This window comes from Corvus brachyrhynchos, unplaced genomic scaffold (assembly GCF_000691975.1).
Source record: "Corvus brachyrhynchos isolate BGI_N302 unplaced genomic scaffold, ASM69197v1 scaffold182, whole genome shotgun sequence".
Lineage (NCBI taxonomy): Eukaryota > Metazoa > Chordata > Aves > Passeriformes > Corvidae > Corvus > Corvus brachyrhynchos.
In genome coordinates, this window is record NW_008236807.1 from 1082385 (window position 1) to 1101608 (window position 19224).

At 43.7% G+C, this 19224-nt stretch overlaps 1 protein-coding gene across 1 annotated transcript in view; it reads right to left on the reverse strand.

Moving 5' to 3' along the window:
• The window catches only part of EXOC4 (exocyst complex component 4), a 290535-nt gene that overhangs the window by 262868 nt on the left and 8443 nt on the right, over positions 1-19224 (reverse strand). Inside the window, 2 exon segments of the mRNA XM_008628862.2 lie at positions 7384-7578; positions 11096-11285. Coding sequence (XP_008627084.1) covers positions 7384-7578; positions 11096-11285 — 385 coding nt within the window.

The following is a 19224-nucleotide window of genomic DNA, read 5'->3' on the forward strand; positions in this document are numbered from 1 at the left end:
CTCCCAGTTTTTCTCACTGCTCTCCAGGTACCATTTGAGTCCAACAGCTGTATTCCCCTCCTTTTTCTCAAGGATCACCTTTCAGGTGAAGGAAAAAATTGCTCCCAATTTTGTTTACCTTTAAGAATCATTTAAAAATCAAGAAGCAAAAAGCAAACAAGAAGCTCTGAAAAATGATGACGGTTCCTTTGCAACATTTTGGGAAGAGCTGAGCTCACTCCCCTTCATGGCATCGTGACCAAATGATGCACAAAAAGGGGAGGACTCACACAGATGACTGAAGCTGAGACGGGGAGAGGTTTGGAAGACCAGTTTGAAAGATTCTGAGCTGCACACACACAAAAAAGTGCTCAGTTTGCAGGAAAACAGCTCATCCTGGGACAAGCAAACTGATCTGATGGGGGAAGGAGAGGAAAAAAATGTACAAACAGAAGTCAAAGGGTTATTTTGGGCAAACCTGTTCTGAAACACCTTAACACAAAGGACAAACGGCTTTTATTTTGCTGAAGTGTTCCAAGGCAGTGACCAAACACTGTTTTCCCTCTGCAAACTTTTAAATATTTATAAAATTATGTTCCTCACTTGCTGTCCTTTCCTCCAGCTACAGAAATTTAATTCTTTTGCATTTGCCTCAGTCACCCATCAATCATTCTCCTTCTTCCTCCACTCGCTGTAATTCATCAATGTCTTTCTAGCAACAAAGTGCTGGAACCAAAAGTGGTGCTGAAGAAAGAGAGGGGCTATAAACAAGAGCTTTATCCAACTGCTCACTTGGACCTGAACACAAATTCTGCAATTTCTGCACCAGTACGGACAAATGACTTCCCTGAAATGGTAGAATTATCTACTGGCATCACAGAATTACCCAAGACTTTTTCCTTCCACTCCTCATTTCCATTTTCATCCCAAATGTTTCAAATGCTTTGGCAAAAGCTAAATTTATTACACCTTTCCACCAGCTTTAAAGCTGCATTTTCAAAATAATTTAATCAGATTTATCTGGATTATTTTATAGTGTCCCATAACCCTTCAGCAATTTTTCATGGTGTCATTGCAATGTTTTACTGGGGATAAAATTCTGTCTTACATGCCAGAGTTTAAAAAAGAATTCCTGGAAAGACCAGTGATTGCTGGGAAAGCATCCTCTGTATTCCAACTCTGCTCCACCTTCATTACAGGCTGATTTCTCACTTAATGAACTTTCATCAGCTGAAATGAAGGGTTGTTATTAGCAGAGCTAAGAGCCCCCTGATGATGCTCTGGAGAGGCAGCGAGGAGGAGCTGGGGTCAAGCACGTGGCAAAGCAAACGAGGCAGCTTTAGGTACTAAAACTTCATGCAAGAGGACTGCCCTGATAATGCAAATTACAGCAGGAAAAGAATGAGAGCAAGAATTGATAACTATGCCCAGGGGAAAAAACTGTAAGATGTTTCCAAGGGACAGAAACTCCATGTTCTAATGTGTTTAAAACTAGCCTGAAGTTTATAAAAGATAAGCAAAACAGATTTTAGAGGAAAAAATATACAGGAAACAGGTGGAAAGCATTGGACCAATACACCACCAATCCTCCTGGCAGGAAGAACTTACCAGTGTTCTACCAAACTTAACCTGGACAAACCAAATGCCCTCAGATCCTCCTCGTGTGGCCCCAACCTCTCACCAGACACACAAAGCCCATGATTTCTGTGTTTTTGTCAATCACCAGAACATATTCCAGGTGTACCTGGAATTAATTAAATTAACAAAAACCAAAGTGCCTCTTTCTCAGCTGTCCCTCACCCTAACAAATCAGCATGTTTGCCAATCATTGCCAATTAACAGAAACCTCACAGGGAACGAGATACAACCCTGGAGATGGCACTGCTCAAAAGAGAATTTCAAGCAGAGCCAGAATTTAAATTTACCTATAAAAGCATTTCTACAGAATCCCAAACAAACTAAGGTCTCTCATTTCCACCTACTTAATTCCAAAATACAAAACTCTTCCACGGCAGCACGCGAATCCCAGCGCTGCACTAAGGAATGCAGAAACAAAATGAAAGTGTTTTTATTGATTTTCCTTGTTCCAGCTGAAAGGCAGGCAGTAAATAAAATGCAGACTGAGAACTGCATTGTTATTTTTATTTATTTCATTATTCCACGCTACTTAAGGTGTAAGAACTCTGCTCACTACAAGGCACTTTTAACTGAAAGACTCTCCCTGTGCCATCCTGAGGAAAGCCACAGGCGGCAGCTACAGTCAAGAGATAAAAATGAAACCTCTCAGCCATGCCCAGGGCTACAAACAGCCAACTGCTCCAGGGAGGTGTCATCACTCCAAAGTCCTTTCCAGAGGATTAACATGGAGTGCACAGAAAAGTGAGGAGTACTGGAGGTTGTTGAGGAGGACAAAGAATCCCAGGATGGTTTGGGTTGGAAGGGACATTAAAGCCCCTCCAGTGCCACCTCTGCCATGGGAAGGGACACCTTCCACTGTCCCAGGCTAATCCAAGCCCCATCCAGCCTGGTCTTGGACAATTCCAGGGATGGAGCAGCCACAGCTTCTCTGGGATGAGATGCTCACTATGGCATGAGTAAGAAGAGGGTAAATATTTTGCACACAGAGCAAAAACCTCCCTCAGCTCTGAGAAAACATCCCAGGATTTTAAACCCCTTGCTTGACTCCCTCTTCCCACAGCAAGGGGGGGTTCCTTGTCCTCACTGTTCTCCAGGATATCCCTACCCTTGCTTAATTTCTCCTCTGTCTCCTTCTCCTGTGCCACCTTCATTTGTTTTCCAGAGCAGCTGTGGCTGCCCCTGGATCCCTGGCAGTGTCCAAGGCCAGGCTGGACAGGGCTTGGAGCAGCCTGGGATAGTGGAAGGTGTCCCTGCCCATGGCAGGGGGGGCACTGGAAGAGCTTTAATGTCCCTTCAACCCAAACCATTCCATGATTTCTGCACAGCATTCCCACTTATCAACACCCCTTCCACTTCTGCCCCTGTTGTCACCCATAAAGTCACCCAGTTGTGTTGTAAAGTCCTACAATTAAAAAACCAAAGCCGCTTTTTTTGTAAAATGCCAAATGTGCAGTGACAAAGTGGTCCGCTCCAAAGAAATACTGCTGTTATCATTCACATCAGAAAGCAGAGCAAGAGATAATATACTGTCATTATTATTTTTCTGACATTAGAAAACTGAAGTTTAAGTTCTTAACTTTGGGAGAGAAATAGAAGTAGGTGTCAGAGCATTCCCTACTTCTGGAAAAACAACTAGTGTCACTTCAGCTTTGTATTTCCTGGGAAAAAGACATGGGAGAAGGATGTGCCCATGAGGAAAACATGAGTTCCTCACTCTAATACAAGGATGGGGGAAGATAAGTGAAGAATAATTAAAGGATTCCATCCTTCCTTCTTTCCACCTTCACTCTTCCTTCTTGTCTTCCTAACAAAAAAAAAAAAAAAATAAAAGCAAATGGAAATAGCAGTGATCCTCCCTCCTATCCCAATTGTCCCCAATATCCAACCTAAACCTCCCCTGGCCCAGCCTGAGGCCGTGCCCTCTCTCCTGTCCCTGTTCCCTGGCAGCAGAGCCCGACCCCCCCGGCTGCCCCCTCCTGTCAGGGACTTGTGCAGAGCCACAAGGTCCCCCCCAGAATCCTTTTCTTGTTTTACATTAAACAAAAACCACCCACAAATGGCTGCACGTGCACTCAAATGCCACATAAAAGTGAATATTGCTGTCAGTAATTCAGTGTGTGAAAAAACAGCTCCATTTCAGGAAGAAGTACAAACTCACTATAAAAATGGCACATAAAAAAATGGAAAATAACTAAAGTGCATTCCAGCTCGAACATTTTATCTGTTCCAGACATTCCCAAATTCTCCGAAGCTTCACAATTCCAAGGATGCAGGAAATGCGTTCTTTTAGACAACCTGCAATGTGCAACTGTAGGACAGCAAACCTGATCCTACTGCCTCTGCTGCTGGAATTACCAAGATGCTGGAAGAACACACAACAGGAACACCTGATATTTGTGTGCTGCTCTGGCTGGATACAGAATCAGAAAGAAAAAAGCTGTCACTTAAAAAAATTTTAACTTCATACAAATGTAAGCTGTCACAAAGTACCTCTGCATTGTGTTTATCCGACTGGGAAAAGCTGCCAGTCTTTTATTAACAATCTCTGCCTGCATTACTCAGTCACTGCACATTAGAACCAGCAGCTGGAGAGTTTTGAGTGATAATGAAACCTGTAACAAGCCATCCTCAGCCGTCTTTTCCAAACAATAAGGGAATTAAAATTTCAATTTAAATGCAGAGGTTTGAAACACGCTTCAGTGGCAAAATTACTTCAATTAATGTGAGTGGAATACAAAGAGCAGGCTGCAGGAATGGGATGCAGCAGGCTGGAATGATGCCTTTGGAGTGATTGCATCCACCCAGCACAGGGCTGCAAAGGTCTAATTCCGACTGTATGGATCATAAGGCTACAGGAACAACATTAATCAGGGCTGCAATTGCAGGGTGAGTGCTACAAACTCCTTGTCAGATCACTCTGGGCTTTTTCTAAGCCACGAGCAGCTGTTTACCCTGAGGAATGAAACCAAAGGACAGGCAGATCTATGGACACTCTGCCTCCCTGACAGATCAGTAATGATTTTACATAATATTCCTATCATATCAAAGGAGAAGGGAATTATCCCACGGCCAGTGAGTGATTACAACATCACAGCCTTGCAGAGCTGTGTTAACACAAGATGGCAAAAGCCAATGAGCCTGCAGTGATTTTTGGCCAGGAAAAAGCTCCAAATGCAGGTGAATTACTGTTTCTTTATACAGGCACATTTGTCTTCAAATGAGAATTGCAAGTGTCAATGAGTGGCTGAAATTGAGTGTTCAATTTCCACTTGAGGTTTCTCTGCATTCCTTGATATATATTCAAAAAAAAGCCCATGAACTAACAGCTGCTTTTTATATCATTATTATTTGATTTATTTGAAAAGAGTTTTCTATTCTGAAAACAAAAAAACAACTGGAGCAGCAACAGAAATGCTGCAGAAATCTATAAATCAGAGAGATCTGATGATGTCTCTCCCTCACAGCCACAGGCAACTTTACCAAAGCACACATATTTCTATACATGTAAGTGTTTATATTTAAAATAAATGCACACAAAATACTGCAAACCAGTGAGATATCAAATACATGGGCTGAAAACCATTTCTAAAGCATAATGTATGAGGAATCCTAAGCAATGTTATATTTCTTCTTACAGCTCCTAGCTTAGATTTCCAATAGGAAACAGATTACTTGACTGGAATTTTGAAAGTAATTTTTTTAATTCAAAAAGGAACGCACAAAAAAAAGCCCAAACTAAGCGAACTGGTGCAAAAAGCAGCAACATTTCAACTGATAGTCATGGCAACTCTGAATATTGTGTTTTAATACCTACACTGAACGCCCTTAATTTACACCTCTTTTTTTACATCTATTGAAAATATCAGGCAAACACCACACTTTGATGTTCCCATTTCTGGAGCTGTTCAAGGCCAGGTTCGACAGGGCTTGGAGCAACCTGGGACAGTGGGAGGTGTCCCTGCCCATGGCAGGGGGTGGCACTGGATGAGATTTAATGTCCCTTCCCACCCAAACCATTCCATGATCCTGTGACTGCAGCAGGGGTGGCACAGGAAAAGAGGAGGAACAGAGAAATAAAAGGAAGGTGATGGCAGAGTGAAACCAGACACGAGGATGAGACAGCAACAACAAAAACCAGGTGGGGTTCCACAGGCCATGGGAGGGTGGGAGGAGGAGACGGGCATCCAGCTGTGGGAAATGTACCAGAGGGAACAAGGTTAGTTTTACAAAGTCATATTTAAGGTAAAAGAAGATAAAGCAAGAGGGAGGAAATTAAAGTTCAAGGTGACAACATGAACATTTCCAGCTCCTTCTCCTGTTGGGTAATGACTTATGAAAAAGAAGTGAAGAGGCACGGTTAAGAGAGACAACAAAGGAGAGTAAAGTGGAAAAAAACCAAAATAAAGCAATGAAACATGGCCTTAAAGGCACTGTCTGGCAAAGAGGAATAAGAAACAGAGGTACTACTTTTGCCTCCACTTTTGAATCACAGAGTGGTTAAGGATGGAAAGGACCTCTGGAGAATATCAAATCCTCCTCCCTGCCCAAGCATGGGCACCTAGAGCCACATCCAGTCTGGACTGGAAAATGTTCCACAGAGGGAGACTTCAAAACCTCTCTGGATCTACAGAGCTTGCACTTGTTCAAGTGTTCAACCAGTCCTACAGTAAAAACAGGCTGTTTTAGGTTCAAACTATTCCCTGTATTTCAGACTGTGCCCATTCCTCTTCTCCTGTCCGTCCATGGGCACCACTAAGGAGAGTCTGGCTCTGTTTTCTTTGCACCCTCCCATCAGACAGTGATAACCATCAGTAACATCTCCCCGAGGATTCTCTCAGCCTCTCTCTACAATTGAGATGCTCCTTAACCATCCCTGTAATTCCCCACTGGCCTGGATCCAGTAACTCCATCTCTCCTGTACTGGAGAGCCCAGAACTGGACTGAGCACTCCACATGTCAGGATTGAGAAGGGAAAAAACACTCCCTTGATTCTAATTACTAGAAGACAGTTCCAGGAATGGAAGGACTGGAGCCTGGTGAGGAAATGTGCTTGTTAAGTTTAGAAAAAGAAGAAAAAATTGTTATTAGAGAAGTCCAGGAAACTTCTAACTCCAGCACAAGACTGGAGCTGAAAGGCAAGCTTATAGAAGAGCTGGAACTGAAGAGAAAAAACACTTGAATGAAGGGAGAAAAAGAGACTTAAAAAGAGCTGGAAGTAAGCAGAAAGGATCAAGAGCCCTGGTAAAAGAACCACAGAGTCACAAAACGAATTAGGTTGGAAAAGACCTCTGAGATCATCAAGTCCAACCTATGGCAAATCCCCAGCACTGAGTGCCACATCCAGCTATTCCTTGGACACCTCCAGGCATGGGGACTCCAAACCTCCCTGGGCAGTCCCTTCCAATGCCTAATCTGTGACGAAATTCCTCCTAATGTCCAACCTAAACCTTCAGGCTTTGTCCTCTCATCCACACAATGAGGCAAAACCACCTAAACTGTGCAAGAGTCTCCCCTCTGAATAATGACCAAAGCTGTGAGTGCATTCTGGGGATGGAATAGGAGGGACACAGGACAGCTCCTTGCATAATAAAAAGAGCTTTGAAGTAACTGATAAGATTTTAAGAAAGAAGATGATCCGAGCAGATGTCTGGAAAATTAATTTTAAAATAAAGCATGAAAGTGCAAAAGAAGGAGATCCTACGTGCAGATCAAATGGATAAAGAAGGGAAGGGGGCGGGGCAAAGGGAAGGGGGAGGAAGGCTGTACCAGCATGTCCGTGGCATTGAGGTAGCGCTTGCTGGCCATGCACTGCTCCAGCTTCTGAGGGACCTGCTTGATGTTCTCGATCTCGTCCAGCAGGTTCAGGACGTGCTTGTGCTCGATGCCCTCGATCCACAGTTTGCGCAGCTCGTCCCGCTTGCAGTGCAGCAGCATCTTGCAGGACAGCAGGTTCTCCTTCACCTGCAGCAGCACAGCAAGGGTTAACTACATCTGGCCCTGGCACTGGGAGCAGCCCTTCCCCACGTTTGCCTTATTAGGAATTCCAAAAATATCACAGGGCTAAAACCAAATCTAATTTCCTTCATAGTGCTTTGGCTGAGGGGAACTGTAGAGACCCTAAAATCTGAACTTCTTTCCTAGTGAAATGTTCTTTAATACAGGTTTTATACCACCAGTGAAAACTGAACTACAGTACCACAGATGTAATTAAACACCAGATCCTCTTAACCACAACCAAGGCCTGATGTGCCCGTTTCCCAAAAACCAATTCAGGATTTTGGCAAACAGCAAGAATCCAATTTTCAGTGGAAGCAAATAAGCCACCACTAATTTTCCTGCTGCAAACATTTTCCATCTGCCTTTTAAATCTTTTGGCACATCTCCTCCTTTCTTCAAGTTTGGTGTCCTTTCCTTGAAACAAGACTAGCTAAGAATAAAACCATTTTCCCAATAACTTGAACAATACTAATTTTTTTGGAAGATTTAATCAGAACATTTATGAGTTCAAATCAGCATTTCCATTATTTATCAAGGCCATTACAAACCCTTTAGTGCTGCCATTCAGCTTGGTCCTGAGCCTCATGCCATCCTCCAAGTGGCAAAATCTCTCATTTTTCCCCCTTCAGGCAACATCAAGTGGTGGTTTTTTTCTCCATTCTCTCTACTCACAGCATTCCCTGCTTTCAGGTTCTCCCCTGCTAAGGTCAGTGTAACCTAGCTTTTCCTGCATAATGCAAATCAACAATCCATATTAAAATGTGGAAGCAATTAGCAGCACAGCTTCACACATTGCTTTCACACCACTCTTGTTTTGTGATAAGTTATGAATACTTGGGGCCCAACCTTTTCTCAGGCTGAACTCTCACTGAATTACACATGAAGAGAGACACTCAGAAGGAGCCCTTCGATTTATTTTTAAATAATGAGCCTCTAAAGCACTCCACAAATCCCACTTCAGCTGCACTTTCTCCTACCTTGTCCACCTGAAGGCAGTTAAAAAAAAAAGTGAAAAACACATCAGTGGACCAAAACTGGACACTGATAAATAACAACAGCTCCATAAAACAGCCTCTGTCCAGAGGCAGGAGAGTTTGAGATTTCAATACTGCACTCCAAAATGTCCTTCTGAAAAGAGGAGCATGGAAAAATCCTCAGCCAACAAAAAAAGCCTCATCTAAGAGCGTCATAAAAAGCAGAGGCAAACTAAAACACACACTGAGTTCATTTCACATCTAATCCCTGTTCAGTACATTAATTGGAAATGTTTCACTGACCTGGCACAGCATCATCAGTGGACTGCAGCTACAAAAAACCAAATTAGGTCAGCAAAACAATCATGGGGCCAGAAGGAATCTCACCAGACATTCCTACTGCGGTCCTTGCAGTAAGATCATCAACTCTATCCACATCTGGGGAGCAGGGGAAGAAATGAACAGCAGATCTTCAAAAAAACCCTCCCCTTGATAGCCCAAATTGGTTCTGCTTTATAATTCAGTTTTACAGAGGCAACACCTCTGTAGCTGAACTCAAAACTAAACCCTTCCCACCAGGAATTCGCACAAGAATTGACTACAAAAGGCAAATCCACAGAAGGATCTGGAATTTCTATCACTTGTACAATTCCTATTGCAAGAACTCCCACGTGACCACCCACCTTGCACAGAGGGGACACGAAGAGCAAGCCTGGGAAGGTAACACAGATTGATGACAAACCAGATCTGCAGCCTCCTGTGAGATTAGGTCAAACCCACTTCAGTACATATTGACCAAAACTAATAAGCAAACTTTAATACCAAAGGTCCCTCACTCTCACAGTCATTCCTCTAGGTGGGACCCAAAGGTCACACCACTCTCTGTTTGTTGTGACCTCTGCAAAGCTTCGCACACTGGGTGAAACCAGACCACTGCCTATAGTTGATTTCAAATTTAGTGGAATTGATCTCTGCTTTCAGAGTGCTGAGCTTTGTCCATAAATCCTAGAATGAACTCTTACCCTTGGAAAGCATCAGAATGCTCTCATTTTCTTTGAAAATGTTAAATGAATTTTCAAAGCCCGGAGGGTCAGTATGTAACCCCACAAGGGTAAAAATCTACTGCTCCTAAAGCACTGTGGGGAAAGGTTTTAAGCTGAGATTTCCACAAAGCCAGGAAAAACAAAACAAAGTAAGAAAAATTTGGTGCCTGGTTTGCAAAGTTTAGGTACAGCAAACTGCACAGGAAGTACAAGACAGGAGCCCAAAGAACTCATCTGCTGCTGCAGGGACAGAGCAACTCAAACAAGTCCCCAGCCACGAGTGCCAGAGTTATTTACTGGCACCGTAGCCAAGTGTGAGCACTCAAAATGCAGAAAGATTTGGGGGCACAGAGTTCATGGACATTCACACAACACAGCTGAGCTTCGAAACACCATCAAAATTCGTATTCTGTGAGCAAAAAGCAAGCTGATGAATCACCCAGACTATTCAGGAGGTGGCTGGAGGCCAAGACAGCAAAACATGAAAAGATGAGATGGAAAGGTGTGAGCTCAGCAGCCCTGAAGACTTCAAAAACCTGATAGCAACATGCCCAGACAATAAATGAACAGGGGCACTGCAAAGCTTTGTGCTTCACATCCACCTCTCAGTTTGACTTTTAACTACTTCTGTTCTCAGTGAGATCCTACAGAAAATGCTGCCAGTAAGACACAACTTGCAACAGTGACATTGGGACTGGATGATCCTGTAATGACACAGAGCCACTGGTATTCAGACCTGGCTTAGAATTAGGATCATGCAAAGATGTGGAGTTGAAGGGAACTTAAAAGATCATTTTCTTCCAACCCCCTGCCATGGGCAGGGAGACCTCCCACTGTCCCAGGCTGCTCCAAGCCCCAATGTCCAGCCTGGCCTTGGACACTGCCAGGGATCCAGGGGCAGCCCCAGCTGCTCTGGGAATTCCATTCCAGCCCCTGCCCACCCTCCCAGCCAGCAATTCCCAATTCCCAATCTCCCATCCAGCCCTGCCCTCTGGCACTGGGAAGCCATTCCCTGGCTCCTGGCCCTCCATGCCTTGGCCCCAGTCCCTCTGCAGCTCTCCTGGAGCCCCTTTAGGCCCTGCAAGGGGCTCTCAGCTCTCCCTGGAGCCTTCCCTTCTCCAGGGGAACATTCCCAGCTCTCCCAGCCTGGCTTCAGAGCAGAGGGGCTCCAGCCCTGGGGGCAGCTCTGGGGCCTCCTCTGGACCTGTTCCAACAGGGCTGGACACAGTACTCCAGGTGTGAGTTTAGTGGTAACAGCACTTTCTCAACTCCCTTTTTATTCAGTTCAGAACAATGACAAGAAGCTGGAAAAACGGAGAAACAAAAGCTTAAAACAGGGGCTTGGAGCTTCCATCAGTGGTAAAACCACCAATAAAACACCAGCAGAGAGGAAAATGGGATTTGCAGCTGGAGCAGAGCCTGTGGAGCTGGTACAAACACAGAAACACTCAGGGATGGCCCCACCTGCTTGATCTTGTTGCGGGAGTTGGTGATGCGCTCGGTGATGCTCTGGTAGGTGCGGATGGCCGTGGTCAGCTCCGTGTAGTGCTGCACGATCAGCTCGTCCAGGTCCCGGTCACACTTCTCGTACGCCTCCTCCAGCCGGCCCTTCTCGTTCTCCCTGTCCTCCACGTCATCGCTGGTGGATAAAGTCCTGAGGACACCAAGATGGCAAAAGTTATTTGGAGTTAAGTCTGGTGGAGTTTATTCCAGCGTGTCTGGTGTTCGGCAGAGATCAACGCACTGCAAGAAAATAAAACCCATCAATATTGTGGTTTATTACTCTGCCAGTTTTTAAAGGCTTCAGAGCTTTTTCTTCCCTTTTCAGGGGAAGTTCTCTATTGGTTATCACATTGCCAGGGAGTCATTAATACAGGCACAATGTAGCGTATGAAATATCTCCTGATTTATTATTTATAAAAAGCTAGATGGAAAAAAATCTTAACTTTGGTCTTGGGAGTCAGTGCAGCTGGTGCAGTGTTGTAGCTCCCATAATTTACCTACCAAAGGTAAGGGATGTCACAGGGACACAGAGAAGTCCATCACAAACCTATCCAGATCTTCCCACAGTTTTCAAACATACACCATGAACAGTACAGCATGGAAGGACCACGAGCCCTTATTTCCCCTCCTCATCAGCTTTAACCTCTGACTAACATTATCTATTAGGACTTTTTAAACTTTATTTTTTTATTTTGATCAATTAAGATTACAGCAAAACTGCTGACAACTTTGTGAAACTGGACATAGCTCAAAGCTTCTTGATGTCACTCCAAATTTCTGTTCGAGAATCAATGCGATCTCCTTCTCCCTTTGAGGAGAAAAAAATCCCAGAATTCCTGATATCCAACCTCACCCTCCCCTGACACAGCTCCATGGACCTTTAAAGTACCTGCACATAACTGAAATAGGGTCCCTCAGGACCTGTCCCTGTCACACAGAGCAGAGATCAGAGCTGCCCCTCCTGAAGAAGCTGCAGCCCCCCACGAGTCTCCCCTCAAAGCAGCTTCTTCCAAATCATAAATTAATTGCAGCATTTCAAGTTCCATGCTTCATGGTTATCTACAGAAACAGGAATCCTTTCTAATATTATTCTACTCTATGTTAATTCTACTCCCAGACATTTTCAGTTGTGTCTTAAATCAGCTTTTCACAAAAAAAAAATTTTTTTTAAATTGTATTTTAGCCAAAGCTCTTTAAAAAGGATCTGAAAAGTAAGAACACTAGACCAGGTTACTCAGGGCCCAAAAAAATAAATTTTAGTGAAAGGCTCCCCGCCCATGGCAGGGGGGTTGGAACCAGACCATTTTCAAGAACCTTCCAATTCAAACCATTCCATGATTCTACAATGAAAATCACGTGCAAGACTGGCAGAAAGTCATCAAGAGCTCTTGCAGATAAATGCATTTTCTTTGTGAAGAACTGCTTACTTCTGCCAGAAGAATGTTCTTCAGCATGGCTACACTGGACACAAGGAATATCCTCCTCAGGAATTGGCATTTTGTTTGGGTTTGGAGCTGCACAGGATTGCCTGTCCCAGCAGTTAATGAAAACATCCATCCTCTCTAACCTGTGGCACGGATCGCACGAGAAGCGATCCTGTCTGGATAAAGACAAGGGAGCAGCAGAAGCAAATTGGCCCAAAGCACAGACTAGGAAAGTTTGTAGTTTTCATCAAACAAAATTCAATTTCAGAATCCTGGATTTGCCAAAGAATCCATCTGCAGTGTCAGCAGTTGGTTACAAAAGCTGAAGATCTCTCTCCAAAGCTAATCGCTCATGTCAGAGGATGCCACGAGCCTTTCCCAGTGCTCCAGCAAATCCCATCCAGCTCAGGCTTCCTAACAAATTCCAGCCATAGTTTTTAAGCAGATTTATATTGTGTTGCCCAGCCTTTTTGTCTTGTATTTGAATTTAGCTTGTCCTGTCCATAGAAAAATCTGTTTTGCTAAAAACACCTGACACTTGCCCACCAAAGCAGAGCTGTTTGTGCAGCCTGGGAGGTCCCTGCAGTTCCTGATCCCAGAAACAGGAGGGGCAGAAGGACAAAGCCAGGAGAGCTGCAAATGAGACACACTGGAGACCCCGCCAGACTGTTCCTACTGAAATCATACAATGACCATGCACAGTTCTGGTCTCCTCTCACCCTTGAAAGGGCAACTAAACCAAGATGAACAAAAGTTTCAAGCTCAGTCAATTCCCACATTCCAAGATTTCCAGCTGGCTCTGCTGGATGCAGAATAAACACCTGTATTGGGAACATCCTGCTTTTCTTAATTACAGGGTCTGGGAAAATACTGTGGAAACAATCACCACTAAAAATCACCACCACACTCATATTTTGACCAGACAACTCAGTTCTTTCATCTGTTCTGGTTTAAAACATCACACAATTATTAAGGTTGGAAAAGATCTCTCAGATCATGGAGTCCAACCATTAACCCAGCACTGTCAGGTCCCCATAAAATCATGTCCCCAAGCACCATACCCTACACCAAAAAGGATAAAAAATTCCACACAACAACAAATTTTCCCCAACAGGTTTTTTCTTAGCCTGGCACTCACATGAGTTTGCCTTAAACACGTGTAGATTATTTCCTTAAAGACAGGGTCAGAGTTTAAATCAAAACCCAAGACCCAAATGAAAAAAACAACAGAGTTTTTTTTCTTTCATTTTACCGAAAAACCCAGCAAGTTTCAGAAATTCAAGGTTTTGGGTTTAGGATTTGGTTATTTCCAGTGATAACGAGTCTGGATTAATCACTTGGATCTTGAAACTACACCTGAATTTCCCATCTAAGTCTCATGGTGCAGGAGCCATTTCTTTTTCTTGCTCTGCACAAAAAAAAAAAAAAAAAAAAAAGAGAGAGAAAAGCAAGGAATATTTAATATTCCTGAGATTCTGCATGCTCCTGCTAACACTGCAGAAAAGTAAGCCAAGGGCATCTCTGCTTGTTTTAGTCCTATTAAAATGTGTCACAAGGAAGAAGGAAAGTCAACACACTGTTTGTCAAACAGAAAGGATCCAAATTGTTTGGGAAAAGAACTTTGCAGGAAGAACTTTGAAGGGGGAATCACAAAAGAGGACAGGATTATGAAACAATGGTAAATACACATCAGCATTTCAGAACTCCCTGAAAAATAATCAAAACAGAGGACAAACAGAAGGAAAATCAGTTTAGATCCTGAGTAGCAGACGTTGAACTCAGTGGGGATTTCCAGGAGGGATTCCCGAGCAGTTCACTTGTTTTTTTCATTTTGACTTTTTTCCAAATGAGAATCCTCCTCCTCTGTAAGATACCTGGAATTTGTACTTGGCAGCTGGATGGCTGAAGATGCCTGTCTCATTAGCAAGAGCTCACCAGGATTACAGTAATTCCACCTGGCTGTTAGTCTGTTGAGAGACATTTTTGTGCTATGATAAAACAGAAATTCATTGAGCCAAATCTCATTGACTTTTGATTTTACATAGTTAAAAATACAGCTTACACAAATGCAAAATGCTTCATTCACTGGAGTCACTCCCACAGATGGAAGACAGGAGAGAGGAGAAGATGATCAGACACAACCCTGAAATGTTTTTATCATGGGATGTACAGCACATTTCTCAGGAGAAAAAAAACTGAACCTTGTTATTTCCCTGAGGTCACTGAATTGACACTGGAATTAGATTAATAAAATGTCCAATGGGACTATTAATTTCAGTAGAAGTTGATCTGTAGGTCACAAGCATTTTTCATCTCCTATTTCCAGCATCCAACCCAATGAGCAGATGGAATATATGGAAAGACTTTTTCAGGAGTCCTGAAGCCTTGTCATTGTGCAAGAGCCCAAAGCCTTCAACTGCTTCCTCCAACAGCCCACATCAAGGCCAGGAACAGCTCATTTCCGAAGGTAAATACACAGGAAAACTTATTCACATTTATATATATTTATATACATAACTGCCAGTTCTACCACTTTTGCACGAGGCTGCACCTCCCTAAAAAACTTGAATGAACTCCAAGCTCTCCAAGAATCTTCCTACCTCAGCACCTCAGGTGAAGGGACAAAGTGCCACCAGCAGGACCCAGAAGGAAGTTTGAATTTACTCCCACTTGTCCTCTTAAAGCAGTTGCACAGACTGTAGCCATCAAAAGCAAAAGGGTAATTCATTTTTTAGTGAAGAGCAACACAAGATTTTGGATTTATGTTCTTACTATAAAAGCTCAACAAGGTATTTGGAAGCAGTTGAAAAACCCACTTGTGGCATTAAAGATTTTTTTTCCCCCCACAGATCTCAGAGTCTCAAAATTTTCCTCTGAGGAGCAAAATGAAATGCTTCTCTCTGTAAAACAGTCAGGAGTTTTGAGAAGACAGGCTGGGAGAGCTGGGGGTGCTCACCTGGAGAGGAGAAGGATGCAGGGAGAGCTCCGAGCCCCATGCAGGGCCTAAAGGGGCTCCAGGAGAGCTGCAGAGGGACTGGGGCCAAGGCATGGAGGGACAGGAGCCAGGGAATGGCTTCCCAGTGCCAGAGGGCAGGGCTGGATGGGAGATTGGGAATTGGGAATTGCTGGCTGGGAGGGTGGGGAGGGGCTGGGCTGAAATTCCCAGAGCAGCTGCAAGGCCAGGCTGGATGGGGCTTGGAGCAGCCTGGGACAGTGGAAGGTGTCCCTGCCCATGGGAACTGGATTGTTTTTAAGGTCCCTTTCAAACCCAGCTGTTCTGTGATTTTTTTAAGGAAGTCACACCATGTCTCACTTTTATAATGCATAAAACTGTGGTGTGAATTTACCACAGAAATACAAACAGAGCTTCAAAAATGCGATACATTCAGCAGGGACAAAAGAGATTTATCTCTACAAACCAATGTAATTCTTCTGGTCCCAGCAACATCTAACACCAGCCACTCCACACGCTCTGAAGGAAGTTATTTCACATTACAGGCAGCGTTGGATATTTCTTTGTCCTTTGACAAATCAATGCTTTCCATAGATCTGCCCCAGATGTGTATGTGCCCAATGAACAGCTACCACCCAGTCTCATCTAAAATTACTCCCACACTGTGATGCATTAATTTGGGGAGGAAAGGAAGAAAAAGGAAACTCTCCAGCATTCAAACAACACAAGAGAACAACAGGCAGATGCCGTAAAAGGACAGAAAATAAGTTATCATTTCTTCACAAGCTAATACACTTCTGTTATTGTTGTGAGCCGAAAGAACATGATGTTTACTAAGCTATTCAGCAGCAGAAGAAAACAAACACCACTGTACCACTCATCATGTGGCACAACAGATAGCTCCAGGAGCACAGCAATGCTACACCGAGATGATCAGCTGCAGAATTATGAAACCACTCACCTCCCTCTCTAATAATGCTATTTTCCAGCTTCAGCAGCATTCCAGGCCCAAAACAGGATTTAACATTGTGGATCCCACCACAGAGCACACATCACATACAGGTTAATCTTTATTCTGTGTATCACCCCTGTTACCACAAATATGGGCAGCTTATCTGCACCAAACTGCTACAGAAAAAGCTTTGATGTGGATGAAATGCACACCAGATTTAGCTGCTCAGTACCCAGACCAATGAGCTCAGCACAAACTGAGAACAGCCACAGGGGCACTTCCTAAGAAATGCTTTTCCTGGCACCATGGCAGGTCCTACAGGCAGCCACAGAGCCAAAGAGCTCAGCTTGGTGTTGCAAAACCACAAAGCTTCCAGGGGATGGAGTATTTTATTCATATAGACGTCCACAGCATCTGGAGTCTCCTCCACCTCTATTTTCAAGTCTGTTTTCCTGTTTGACAGGGAAGATTCAGTTTTAGCACACAGCACCCTATTAATGGGCCTCAGTCTGAAGCACTGGAGAAGCAGCTCTGTTTCCATGGAATGCTTTGGGAGGGAAAGAACATTAAAGCCCATCCAGTGCCACCCCTGCCATGGGCAGGGACACCTTGCACTGTCTCAGGCTGCTCCAAGCCCCAATGTCCAGCCTGGCCTTGGACACTGCCAGGGATCCAGGGGCAACCTGTGCCAGTGTCACCACCTTCACAGCCAAGAATTTCTCCATTAAACCTCATCTAAATCCAACCTCCTCCACCTTAAAGCCATTCCCCTTTGTCCTATTTTCCACCCTCTTTTATTCTACAACAGCCAATAACAAAAATAGGTCAGGCAGAGGCAGATCCATTAATTTCCAAGCTCCAACTGCCCACAATCTGTTCCCATTTAGGTTTGCAAGGTGCTGAACACCCTTGGAGCACACACAAGCTCAGTGTTCTGAACCTGAATTTGCGGTGCCATCCACACCCCTCCTGCTTCATCTCATCCCCTGTCACCTCATTCCCTTCACAAGAGTATTTTTTCCACCAAATCCTGCCTTTTGCTGCCCCCCACCCCCCTGTATTTTGCACTGTGGCAAAAAATTCAGCTACAACCTTTAAGATGATCCATTTGCAGGCACCAACTTCGCAGTTGCACCTTTAACAGGAATCAGATTTGAGATTCAGCAAGAACTTCTGTTTACACTCAGGACTCATTTTTCCCCACACAGTTTGTATTATACATTTTCTCTGTTTTCCAGTGCAGATGAGCAATTCCTTTTGCCAGCCCGCTGTCAGCTTCCTACCTGCCCAATAAAACACCAAGAAAATTAGATTATGTCAATTTTTAAGAGAGAACTGTTAACATTAATGAATAATAAATGTTTCATTTCTGTAAATTTGCTTTTTCTGATGCCTCCAGCCAGGCTGGGTGGATAACTGCCTGCCTACTTTACCTGCCCTAGGGCCAGCCCTGTTAAGTGTGATTACTTCTAAGCTATGGATGGCAAACCGAGGCTTAATTATCAATTTCTTGACTAGAAAATTTGTTTCACAGGAAGAACATTGCAGTAACAGTATGTGGGCATTATGCTTGTGTGGATTCTTTTTATTAAGCAAAACTGAAAGAACAGATACTGCGTGCAAAATGCAAATACAAGTTTTAGGAAATTAATGCTCAGTTAGCACCAGGTAATTCTTACAGGAAAGGAGTGTTGAAGGCCCCACTGCTTTTGACCAACACTGTGGGTGTTCAGCATCTTTGTATCCCTCTAAAAGCCTTTTTTCTTCTGCTCCCCAACATCAGAGCAGACTTATGTAAATATTGGTGGTTAAAGACAGAAAAGAGTATTACATGATGCACAGGTGCAGCTTGGAAATCCAGGAATAATCCTCTTTTTCTTCTGGATCAGGTTTCTTTGAGCATGCAATTCACTTTTCTTCACTCAGCATCACTCATTCAAATGAAAATACTCATTAAAGACAGTGGGAACCACCACCAAAAAAAAAAAAAAAAAAAAGCTGCTAAAATTTAAACATTTCTCATCTGATCAGGAAAAAGAACATTTTAGTGAAGTGCAATTGAACTGAGTGCTGAATCGCTGGGGGGGATCAAACAAAGCTCCTATTTTAACAGGAATCCACAGTAAACTTCCCACCACCTGTTCCAAGTGCTCTGTGCTGTATCACACACCTTGTTGAGGCTCCCAGTTCCTCACTTTAAAACACCTTTGAAGCTACAAACACACAGTTTGTGGTACCAACTGCTCAGAGCAGTGTGGCTGAAAGCTTGTCCTGCTCAAAGCTACAGCTGCATTTCATGTGTGGCCAAGATAGGACTCACTGATGTACTGACCTGTTCCTCCAGCAAAAACACCAAAAATCTGTTAAACAGCAGCAGCCCTGGGCGAAACCCAGAATTTCAAGGATAGACAAGATCCATCCCTTCTGAAGAAATCGGGTGAGGTTTTCATTGTTTTATGGTTTGGGTGACAGTTAAAGGATAATTCTTTTACTGCTCATCTTGGAAGTCTGGAGATAACAAGTTCTGGGGAGGTATTAAACAGAAGTATTATAAAAACTCTGCTGAATATGTTTCACAATTTATCATGTTAAGGTTGGAAAAGACCCATAAGAACGTCAAGACAAACCCATTCCCCCCCACTGCCAAGGCCACCACTGACCCACATCCCAAGTGCCACATCCACACGGTTTTTTAATTGCTCCAGGGATGGGGACTCCACCACTGTACAGGAGGAACTTTTCTTGTTACCAAAATCTAAAA